We start from the raw sequence: 12,455 nt of genomic DNA on the forward strand, positions 1-12,455 counted from the left end.
TCCATTCTACAGTGAGGAATGTTTCAGTTAATATTACTGCATCATATGGTTGGAATAAGTTTTCTGGTATCAAATCCAGGGCATTTTTTTAATCCTTCATTGTTCCAAAATAGTTTTTTTAATGAATCTGGGGTGCAGTTTTTATTCATTTTTATAGTATAAATTTTTGCATTTTTGTGGACTTTCTTATTTTTAATACGTAGACCTTCACGACCACTAAATGGCATAACGATATGTTCTTATTTTTGTTTGCATTGGTTTTATCTTCACATGTAATTTTCCAGATTGATTCCCTGAGTTGGCCTCTTTCTGTGTCAACGTTGGAAACGAAAAGGCCTTACAGTCAAACCTTTAGGCCAAAATCTCGAGTCTTCTGTTGCCTTTAGTTGCCTATATGGAAATCCTGTTTTGAACGATTTATAAGTGTTCGGTCTCGTTTTCGAGTTATTTACTCATGTTGAACACCATGTGTCTGTTTTTCCGTCAGAGGTCAACACAATCAGACTGCTACAGCCCCAGTGGAAGGGGGGACAGAGTCACGCGCCTCACCGGCGTCAGTGAGTTCCGAGACTTTGACTAGCGTGGGTAACGGTATTCTGTTTGGTGCGCTATATCATGGACCACCGCGTCCTAATGCATATTTTGTACAGTGTAAATAGCTTTTGTGAATAAATTAAGTATGTAATGTACATTATGTTGGCCTTCCCTTTGCACTTAATGATGAAGTACATTTCGTGGACTGTGGGAAGAGCTAGGCCTCGTTCAAGTACCGCTCGCCTAATTTATATATACACTGACTGACAGTGACAATGCAACACCAAGGAGGAGTGGTTCGAAAGGGATGAAAGTTGGGGAAAAAACAGAGTCGGCACGGAAGAATAATTGATGTTTATTTCAAACCGATATGCAGGTTACACAATGCGCACGGCATCGACTCAGTAGGATGTAGGACCACCGCGAGCGGCGATGCATGCAGAAACACGTCGAGGTACAGAGTCAATAAGAGTGCGGATGGTGTCCTGAGGGATGGTTCTCCATTCTCTGTCAACCCTTTGCCACAGTTGGTCGTCCGTACGAGGCTGGGGCAGTGTTTGCAAACGGGGTCCAATGAGATCCCACACGTGTTCGATTGGTGAGAGATCCGGAGAGTACGCTGGCCACGGAAGCATCTGTACACCTCGTAGAGCCTGTTGGGAGATGCGAGCAGTGTGTGGGCGGGCATTATCCTGCTGAAACAGAGCATTGGGCAGCCCCTGAAGGTACGGGAGTGCCACCGGCCGCAGCACATGCTGCACGTAGCGGTGGGCATTTAACGTGCCTTGAATACGCACTAGAGGTGACGTGGAATCATACGCAATAGCGCCCCAAACCATGATGCCGTGTTGTCTAGCGGTAGGGCGCTCCACAGTTACTGCCGGATTTGACCTTTCTCCACGCCGACGCCACACTCGTCTGCGGTGACTATCACTGACAGAACAGAAGCGTGACTCATCGGAGAACACGACGTTCCGCCATTCCCTCATCCAAGTCGCTCTAGCCCGGCACCATGCCAGGCGTGCATGTCTATGCTGTGGAGTCAATGGTAGTCTTCTGAGCGGACGCCGGGAGTGCAGGCCTCCTTCAACCAATCGACGGGAAATTGTTCTGGTCGATATTGGAACAGCCAGGGTGTCTTGCACATGCTGAAGAATGGCGGTTGACGTGGCGTGCGGGGCTGCCACCGCTTGGCGGCGGATGCGCCGATCCTCACGTGCTGACGTCACTCGGGCTGCGCCTGGACCCCTCGCACGTGCCACATGTCCCTGCGCCAACCATCTTCGCCACAGGCGCTGCACCGTGGACACATCCCTATGGGTATCGGCTGCGATTTGACGAAGCGACCAACCTGCCCTTCTCAGCCCGATCACCATACCCCTCGTAAAGTCGTCTGTCTGCTGGAAATGCCTCCGTTGATGGCGGCCTGGCATTCTTAGCTATACACGTGTCCTGTGGCACACGACAACACGTTCTACAATGACTGTCGGCTGAGAAATCACGGTACGAAGTGGGCCATTCGCCAACGCCCTGTCCCATTTATCGTTTGCTACGTGCGCAGCACAGCGGCGCATTTCACATCATGAGCATACCTCAGTGGCGTAAGTCTACCCTGCAATTGGCATAAAGTTCTGACCACTCCTTCTTGGTGTTGCATTTGCTCTGTCAGTCAGTGTAAATTACAGGCACCGGGCGAGTTGGCCGTGCGCGTAGAGGCGCGCGGCAGTGAGCTTGCATCTGGGAGATAGTAGGTTCGAATCCCACTATCGGCAGCCCTGAAGATGGTTTTCCGTGGTTTCCCATTTTCACACCAGGCAAATGCTGGGGCTGTACCTTAATTAAGGCCACGGCCGGTTTCTTCCAACTCCTAGGCCTTTCCTATCACATCGTCTCCATAAGACCTATCTGAGTCGGTGCGACGTAAAGCCCCTAGCAAAAAAAAAAAAAAAAAATTACAGGCATAAATATTATTAAGAACAATAAAAATTAGCACTCACACTGAAAAAGTCAAATGAAAAAATATGAAAGGTTTAGCACATGAAAGATTACACCTTTTTACTAATTACACTTTTTCACTATGTACAGTTTCAACCTCTTCTGGGAAGACACAAAGTTTTGCAACTGGGCGTTTGAAGGTCCCCTTGGGAGTGCAAATAGTTGCAACTCGCACAAAGCCATCAGCACCTGTGTGCGTATCCATCATGATCCCTGTCTGCCACACGAGAGGTGGCAAGTTGTCTTCCTTGAGAAGAACCAGAGTTCCGGGTTGAAGGTTGACCCTTCCTGCTGACCACTTAGTCCGCTGCAGGAGTTGACATAGATATTCCCTTGACCACCGCTTCCAGAAGTACTGCCTGCAACGCTGAAGTAGTTGCCATCTGGACAGACAAGCAGACGAGAACGTGAAACTGTAAGTAAATTGGCTCTGGGATGGTTGTGAGAGGTTCTCCAATCAGGAAGTGACCGGGAGTCAGGAATGAATAGTCATCAGGATTATCAGACAATTTGGTTATTGGTCTCGAATTCAGGCATGCCTCAATCTGGACTAACAACGTGGACATTTCTTCAAAAGTCAGTACAAGATTTTCTGCAACCTTCTTCAAATGGGACTTAGTAGACTTTATGCCAGCCTCCCACAGCCCACCAAAATGAATGGCATGCGGTGGAATAAAACGCCACTGTATTCCACATTGAGATGCAAAGTCATCCACCTTCCTCTGATGTACTTGAGATCTGAAAAGGGTGTGAAGCTCCCGTAGCTTGTTTCTTGCTCCCACGAATGTACTTGCATTGTCGCTGTAGATATTCTGGCAGATACCCCGACGCGATGTAAATCTACGCAGAGCAGCTAGGAACGCATCAGTAGACAGGTCAGAGACAAGTTCAAGATGGAGTGCCTTGGTAGCCATGCAGGATGAATAGAGCAATATAACATTTTAGCTTTGTTTTGCTCTTACGGGTCCCTTGCTTAATGTAAACCCCCATAGTCAACTCCGCAGTTCAAAAATGGTCTGTTGGGTTCTACCCTGTGGTGTGGGAGCTGGCCCATGTTTTGAGTTGATGTACTTGCCTTCAACTTGTAGCAAGGGAGACACTTGTGTGTTATGTGCCTAATGACAGACTTACCACTAGGTATCCAATATCGTTGTCTAATGGTTGCAAGCAAAAGTTGGGGTCCAGCATGCAGAAGTCGCATGTGCTCGCACATTACTAACAACCTGGTCACATGATGATTAGGTGGCAGGATGATGGGATGTTTCTGGCTGTACGGAGCTTGAGATCGTTCCAACCTGCTGCCCACCCTAAGCATCTGGTTTGCATCTACAAAGGGATGAAGAGACTTCAACTTGCTGTCCTTTGCAATCGGTCTGCCAAGTCGCAGATCTTGAAGCTCCTTACCATATTCTCGTTCTTGGGCAGTACGAATGATCCTGTGCGATGCCTCTTGAAGTTCTACTACAGTCGACTTCCCACCTGTCTCCTTGAAGCAGCAAGCCTGAGGTTGTTCATGTATCTCAGCATGAAGGCCATGACTCTCACCAGCTGTGACCAAGAAGAAAAGCATTGGACTAAATCTTCAAGGAAATGACTGACAACAAGTAAGCAAACAGCTGGTTTCCATTGCTCTGGTATATCAGTGAGTTCGGAAGTTTTCTTCGTGTCGCTGACAGGCCAGGTTGACGGTGGCTGGTAGAGCCAAAATGGTCCCGTCCACCATAACAGATTGTCTTGGAGAAGGTGGTTCAATCCCTCTCGAAATGATGTCAGCAGGATTGTCCTGTGACGTCACATGGTTCCATTGTTCTACAGATGAAAGTTGTTGTATCTCAGACACTCGGTTACCAACAAACGTTTTCCAAGGTGCGGGCTCTCCTGCAAGCCAAGCTAGTACTATAGTAGAATCAGTCCAATAGTAGTTTTGTTCAATTTTTTGGTTAAGTGCAGTTTTAACCTTATCCATTAATTTTACAAGGCGTAATGCACCACATAGTTCAAATCTGTTTCAGTGGTGCTACTCTGGATTTGGAGCTTAACAGCACTACTGTTACATTATCCTTGACATCTATACTCCGTAGGTAAACAGATGCTCCAAAGGCCCTTTCTGAAGCATCAGAGAATCCGTGTAACTCATATTGTTTAATTTCTCCATCTCCTGTCACTCTTCGAGGGATGTGAATGTCGTTGAGTAATGGCAAATATGCATAGAACTGTTCCCAAGTAGTGAAGGAGGCAAACTCTGATCCCAGTCCACTTTTGCCTGCCATAAGTGTTGCAAGAAAATTTTACATTTTATTATTACTGGACCTAAGAGTCCCAAAGGATCAAAAATGGATGAAATGCAGGATAACACACTACGTTTTGTTCAGGTTATGGTCTTTTGGGTGTGAATGGTAGCTACAAACTGGAAGATGTCGTTTAGAGGATGCCACAGTAGTCCCAAGGCCTTAATGGTACCCTCTTCCTTGTCATCCAGACTCCAGGGCAGTTGTGATTCTTGGTGCTCAAGAGGTATGTGCTCTGAAAGAGTGGGATGGTTAGCACACCATTTACGAAGAGGGAAGCCTGCGCTACTGAGTAGCTCGATCAGCTGCTGTTGCAGACTGAGTGCATCTCCAATGGTATCTGCTCCACTCAGAACATCATCAACATAGAAGTCTCTTCGTAGTTTCTCCGATGCTCTTGGGTACTGCAGTGCACCATCGTTAGCCAGTTGTACCAGGCATCTCATGGCTAAAAAAGGCGCTGCTGAGGTACCATAAGTTACAGTGGAAAGTCTATAAATCTGGATAGGTTCATTCGGAGATGAACGCTATACAATACGTTGCAGATCTTGGTCATCAGGATGAACTAGAATTTGCCTGAACATTTTTGTAACATCTGCAGTGAAAGCATACTTGTGTGTTCTAAATCTCAAGATGATAGAATACAAGTCTTCTTGCACCGTAGGTCCAACCATCAAGATATCGTTCAGTGAGTAGTTACTAGTAGTTTTAGCAGAGGCGTTGAAGACGACTCTGACCTTAGTGGTAGTGCTGGACTGCTTAATTACAGAATGATGCGGCAGGTAATATGTTGGCTTATTAGTTTGTGTTGTCACAAGTTCCATGTGATGAAGATCAGCATATTCTGTCATGAACTCAACATAGTCCTTCTTCAAGTCTGGTTGGCGATGTAACTGCCGTTCAATTTGACTGAGACAGCGAGTGGGGTATTTAAATGAATCCCCAAGTTCCTCATGGTGTGGTTTAGTAGGCAGTCTTACAACATATCTTCCGGTGCTATCCCTAGTAGTGTTGTTCACAAAGTGTTCTTCGCACTGACTTTCTTCCTTAGAACGCGGGGGAGACATCTTTACTTTCTCTTGTTGCCAAAACCATTCGATCTGTATATGCAGTTCATTGCTGCGCACAGGACAAGACATTACTTTCTTGCTGATAGACTTTAGAGAGTGTGGTGGTATCTTGCCTGATAAGATCCAGCCAAATTCAGTGTCCTGTAGTACAAGATGATTTTCTCTCGTGAGTTGACCACGACGCAGTATGTCAAAAAACACAGAAGCCCCCAGTAGTAAATCAACTTCACCTGGTGTACTAAATTGAGGATCCGCCAAGGGAATGTCCTGTGGTAGCTGCCAGTCAGACGTGTCAAGCTGTACTATAGGGAGCTGACCAGTTATGCGAGGAAGTACAGCACAAACAATAGGGGTAGTGTAGTCTGTGACCCTAGATGTAACTTGGATTTGACAAATATGTGATGATTTAGTTGCCTTAGTATCGCTAATTCCCCTTATAGTCATTGAGTGCCGACTCAATTCAATCCCTAAGCGATCTTCCAAATGCCTGGACGTGAAATGCATTTGAGACGAAGTAGCGCTCGACACTTATGTGCATTCCCACATTTGTCTGTAACCACCACGAGAGCTGTTGACAATAGAACTTCTACATGAGTATAGTTGCTCTTCACAGCAGTAAGTTTTCTGCCGAGTCTGGTTGGTTTCTGATGTAGTAGAAGCATTGTAGGAAGTACTCTGCTCCTTGTGCAACGGAGTATGATGTCTATTATTGCAGATTCGACAATTTCCTGAACTTCACTCCTTTAAAGTGTGATTAGCACCCAGACACTTAAAACAAAGTTTATGCTTCTTGGTGAAATCTATTCTATTTCCAGTGCTGGCTTCACGAAACCTATGGCATTTTGTTAGGGTGTGAGAAGCCGTACAAAACTCACAATGAGTAGCTGTTGTGACAAAGGACTTCTTACTGCTCTTATCACCACCATGTTTGGATACGACCTGTTGCTTGTCGCTTTGGTGTTTTTCGGGGCTGATTAGCTCCAGAGTTTGACAACTATTCTCCAAGAAGCTACTAAATCCTTCAAGCGAGGGAACTTCTTATCTGAGGATTTAACTTCCCACTCTTTTCTTAGACCAAGGCTGATTCAATATAGTACTAAGCGAGATAGCAGAATTTCATGCAGAGGCACATCTATCTCCATTACTTCGATAGCGCTCAGGTTGCTCAGCAGTTGATTTAGCAACACTCGTAAATCCTTAGCTGATTCCATTTTAACTGACGGAAGATCTAGCAGTTGCTTAATGTGTAGGTCTACAATCAATTTGAGGTTATTATATCTCTGAAAGATTAATTCCCAAGCTACCTTGAAATTGCTTTCAGTGACAGGCAAGCTTTCAATTAATTTGCGAGGTTCTCCCGATAAGCATGACAGTAGGTAATAGTACCTCTGTATGTCTGTTAAGGCATGATTATTAATTACCAGGCTCTGGAATGTATCTCGAAAGTGAATAAATTGAGAAATAATCCCCGTAAATTTTGGCAGTGAAATAGTAGGGAGTCTTATTTCATGCATGCTACTGGTATTTGAAGAACTAGATGTTGCGGGGGGGAAGTTGCACTTGAATTTGCATTCAACAGAGTTTCCATCTTAGATTCTATTTCTAGGATGAGTTCTTCAATGGATTCCCTATCTGCATCATGAACTTCTTCGGTATCGTTAATTTCTAACTGGGTTTGAACATTGTTGTATTCCTGCTTACTTGAACATACAGCCTTTGCCTAACTCAAATACCATTCAGATTTGAGCCTTCATTAAATGTACTGACAAAACTAGCTATACACTTTATACGAGACTTAATAACTGCTCTCTTCTTTGAGACCTTTTTGCTGGACAGGATCCATGGTGAAGGATAATAAGAAATAATGGATATGTTATAAAGGACTGGGAATGCCAGACTACTTACAGATCAGGAGGATGTATCCTTCCACAGCAGGGCTGGAAACCAAAGAGCACTGCGCGGCTGGGCTGCATTCTGGTGGTCACTTCTGGAACTACTGCTACGGATCTGGATTACTACTCCTTGGAATCTCCACCAATTGGGTTGGCAAGACTGTATTCGTCCGCGCAAGATGGTGGCAACACACGCTTCAATCTCGAAGTTTAAAATGAATGAGAACTGTATTAGAACTCAGTTAATCACATCACAAGTCACAGTGTTTCATTTAGAAAATGGTTGTGAATCACATACACGGTACTTTAGTTGAAGTCGCTCATTTGTACCTTACTGCGCAGTACTTAGCATGTGGGTGGTTGTAAGTTTGGCGATAAAACAAACACATTCGTACTTTACACAAATGTAAACACTTGTCAATAAACTGTAATCACTAATGGGCCTAAATGCGCAGATTATGAGATGTAATATCGTCACTGAATCACATCGGGCACTGGAGGTCCAAATTGTTCGGTCTCGTTTTTGAGTTGTTTACTCATGTTGAACGAGGCGTAGCTCTTCCCACAGTCCACGAAATGTACTTCATCATTAAGTGCAAAGGGAAGGCCAACATAATGTACATTACATACTTAATTTATTCACAAAAACTATTTACACTGTACAAAATATGCATTAGGACGCGGTGGTCCATGATGTAGTGCACCAAACAGAATACCGTTACCCACGCTAGTCACAGTCTCGGAACTCACTGACGCCGGTGAGGCGCGTGACTCTGTCCCCCCTTCCACTGGGGCTGTAGCAGTCTGATTGTGTTGACCTCTGACGGAAAAACAGACACATGGCATTCAACAATAAGTACCCGGTGAATTTAATTCCTCACATATTATATTTTCTTCTATTCCTTTCTGTTAAGGAAGTTTTTGACGCTTTCTGTTGTGGTGCTTTTGGATAGTTTACCCAAGTTCAGCCATGCATTCCTTTCTGCTGCTTGAATCGTGTTGTCCATAGAGGTTCCTATCATGACCTTTGGTAGTGCTTACTTCTTCTTCTGTCATTTATTTCTTTGTAACTGTTATGTTCATCTTGTTCACCATTTTTATTGCAATGGTGTTCGAATTTTTGTGCTACATATTCTATGTTTGAGTCGTGGATGGTAGCTTTTGTTTCACTGATGATAGGTTGCTCTACTGATTTTGGACTTTCTTCTGTCATTTGGTTTGTCTTTGCCTTCCGAGGGCTGTAATCAAGTTCTATATTGATTTTGTCTCGTTCACTTTTCTGCTAAAACGAAATAATAAAGAAAATTGGCCATGTCTTTAAGCATTCATAACTACATTTTATGAATGCATAGTGGGGTTGGGATTGGACTGTTGTGGCAGTAACATAGCAGATGGCTTCATTGTTGTCCGGATGTTTTGGAACCAGCAACCAGGAATGAGTTAGCTGGAAAATTTATAATGTCCAATAACGGACCATTTATATTGGTGTTTTGGAGTTGTCAATGTCAGTTGAAAGGTACAAGTGCCTCAGTTCAAAGTGTGTGTGAAGTGTAGTGTTAAGAAGTCATGGCTGATTGTGCAGACCAAGGTAGGTCACGGAGGAAGGAAGTGTCCGTGAATGAAGCCAGTAGCATTTCTAATTGCAGCCATGAACTGTAGGACCACCTTGTTGCTGAAAGTAGGTGTAGTCTCCCTCATATTAAGTCAACATGTTAAATACGGAAGGGATGCACAGTAGTGTCTAAGTGTTGTTCAGGGGTCAGTGTTTCATAAAGAAATATGGGTCTCATTAGTCTTCATCGAGTAGCTAACTGTACTTTTGTGCCATGAAAAGGTACCTCATATCTCACTTGGGGATTTCCAGTGTTCTGAAAAGTATTGTACCCACTGATGTGAAACCAAACAAGACCTTGCAGCAGACATTGACATGAGTGACACGAACTCAAACGTTTAACATTTGCACTGTAGGAACGTTATAGGGAAGAAATTTCAGAATTTTAAGGGCCCTCACCACTGAGGTGGGCGAGATACCACCGCCCTGAATGGCTACGCAGTTTATAAAGGCTGAAGTCTGGCTCGGATATCTTCAAATTTTCGTCAGTTAAGACTCTTTCTATATTGCCTTTTTTCTGTTTAAGATGGATCCTGCTACGAACCGCTGAGATATGGTTCTGATTGCATAGAACTTTATGGAAATTGTTTGCAATACTTCCGTATATGCATCATATGATTTCTTATTCTTATTCTTTTATGACCGCATAGGATCACTTTAGTCAATCCATCGTTCAGGTCTCTTTGAAGGGATTGTTCGGGCTTTGCGGTCCTCCCAGTACTTCTTCAGACGCTCCAATCTTCGTGCCCTTTCCTTGGTTGAAAATATGCGTGTTGTTGGTTTGTTTTGTGTAAGGGTAAAGTAGAGGTTTGTATTCTTGAGTTATGATATAAACACTAATTGCTCAGTGATGTACATAACCATATTATTTGCTCTTCAGTCTGCTGAAACTAACTGACATTTTAATTTTTATTAAGTTGTTCCTTTTTCAGGTGTAATACTGTTTTCTCTTTCAGGTAGTTCATAAGTTAGTTTTGGCAGACTGAAGAGTCTCTCTCCAGTGCTCGTCATGTGTCCTCCTGTGTTAATGATACCAGCTGACCCTTTCTGGTCTACTCAAATGTTGCTCTGAAATAACTTTTTTGTATTCACTTGTTGATGTATTAAATTGAATAGTAAAACTGATTGGACAGTCCATTAATTGGTGATATTGTAAATACAGATGTTGGGATAGTTTTCTATGCAGTTCACACAGTTCTCATACATGTTCTCAAATGATGTAACTTTTAAGATTAGAAATTCTTCTCTAAAGTCTTTTTTACAAAAGGAAATATGATACAATACATTATGAATTACACCTAAATGAAATCATTTAGGTATATTTTCATTATTGTTGAATAGCAGAACATATTTGTGTATTTTTATCTCGATGTACTCTCATTTGCAAAAAAAAATAAAAAATAAATTGTGCACCAAGGAATTGTCAGGATCTTGTGAAACTTAATGTGGGTGATTGTAATGTTGATGTAAGTAGGTGATTACAGTATTAGAGCAAAAGGATAATTTATTGTGGAAAACTGAAGGGTTGAAGTGAGACTCTATAACTCTGTGGATCCATCTCCGCCTTGTGCGCAAGTTGCGATACAAGCGGGAAAGCAGATATACGGGTTTGAAATGGTATCTTGCACCATATCTGTCCATATTTACTTTAACTAGGTTCCTGGATCGTGGAAACTCCCAGGCCGGTGAAGTTTGCTCCCTAAGTTGTCGCAGACTTGTTACATGGGTGGTAAATCTGGTGATCAGACAGGTCACGGAAGTGTGGCATTATTGTGAAGTGCATTCGGATGATACCCTTATTCGGTGCATCTGAGCATTATCCTACTGGAAAACTCTGCAAAGCCCTGTCATGAAGCCACAGGATGTCCTGCACATATTGCTGTCCCTCATGACTGACTTGCCAGCAGTTGTCAGAACACAGTGAACTGATTTGATGTTCTGAACACCACTGTAAACAGACAAAATAGTAGCTTGGTATCAATGGGAGGACGTGTAATGGGCGCCACGAGTCTTAATTTTCTTTAGCGAAGCACCTCGAAATGGTTCAGGCAGACACAGAGGCCTGTAAGGATGATATCCTTTCCTAGTAGTCAGTTGAGGGCGGCCTGAGCGCAGCATCCATGTGTGTGTGTGTCCTCACGCATACACTGGTCCCTGCACGTCCTAGCGGTCTGATCAAAAAGGCCTCACTGAGTGGCAATTCGTGGATACAATCTTCTATCCTCATCCATTTCAGTGTAATGTGCCCCCTATCAGATTCTGATAACTGTGGGAAATATCTTTGATTGCATTGTAGAGGCATGCTGAGTGGTCAGTGAGCTTTTTACAACCAGAAGTAGCATTCCTCTGTGAGGCCACAGTTCGCAGCACATTCATTATTTCTGGTGGCGGAGCTGTTCAACTAATTGTTTGACTGTGCTCGAGATGTTACTGCATCCCGAGTTTTGCAGCAACATTACAGCTCCTTTATTGTGGGTGATTTGTTTTTTACAAATTAGTGTCTTGTATAGAAGATGTTTATTCAGAGAAGAAAATTGTGGATGTCTTGTTCCACTTAATGAAAGTGGAGATGAGGTTGCAGTTGTACAATAGCTGTTACCATAATGTATAGAAGTTTATTAATGTGGGGTTTCCACCAATTAGACATTCATTTCTTGACTAAATCAGGGGAAGCAATATACTGTGTAACATGCAAATGTTTCTTTCAGTTATCCAATGGCTTCACCAGAAGAATTGGCTGAAAATTCAGATAATTGTGCCATCTGTTGGGAAAAAATGGAGTCTGCTCGGAAGTTGCCTTGTACACATCTTTTCCACAAGTAAGTCATTAATTTTAATGAATTTGAAATACTATTGAATTAGAGTAGTTGCTTCTCAAATTTGTATTAATATAGTATTTCTACAGGTGTACTTTAAAGAGTGGCACTGTAGTTTCTAGGAGATTTAGTGCTTCCTTTGTATTATGCTAATGATGTGTGGGGTTTCATATGCTTCCAAATCTTCTTATACAGAAGGATGTTCTTGAAGTTTGCCTTATATATAAATTGTTATTGAGCATTTCATA

The 12,455-nt window shown here is 43.2% G+C and overlaps 1 protein-coding gene across 1 annotated transcript in view; it reads left to right on the forward strand.

Annotated features, from left to right (window-relative positions):
- Nucleotides 1–12,455, forward strand: part of LOC136864955 (E3 ubiquitin-protein ligase AMFR) — a 549,886-nt gene that overhangs the window by 275,215 nt on the left and 262,216 nt on the right. The window contains exon 5 of the mRNA XM_068226459.1: nucleotides 12,100–12,210. Within this exon, the coding sequence (XP_068082560.1) occupies nucleotides 12,100–12,210 (111 nt within the window). The remainder of the gene's footprint in view (nucleotides 1–12,099; nucleotides 12,211–12,455) is intronic.

This window comes from Anabrus simplex, chromosome 2 (assembly GCF_040414725.1).
Source record: "Anabrus simplex isolate iqAnaSimp1 chromosome 2, ASM4041472v1, whole genome shotgun sequence".
NCBI classification, from domain to species: domain Eukaryota; kingdom Metazoa; phylum Arthropoda; class Insecta; order Orthoptera; family Tettigoniidae; genus Anabrus; species Anabrus simplex.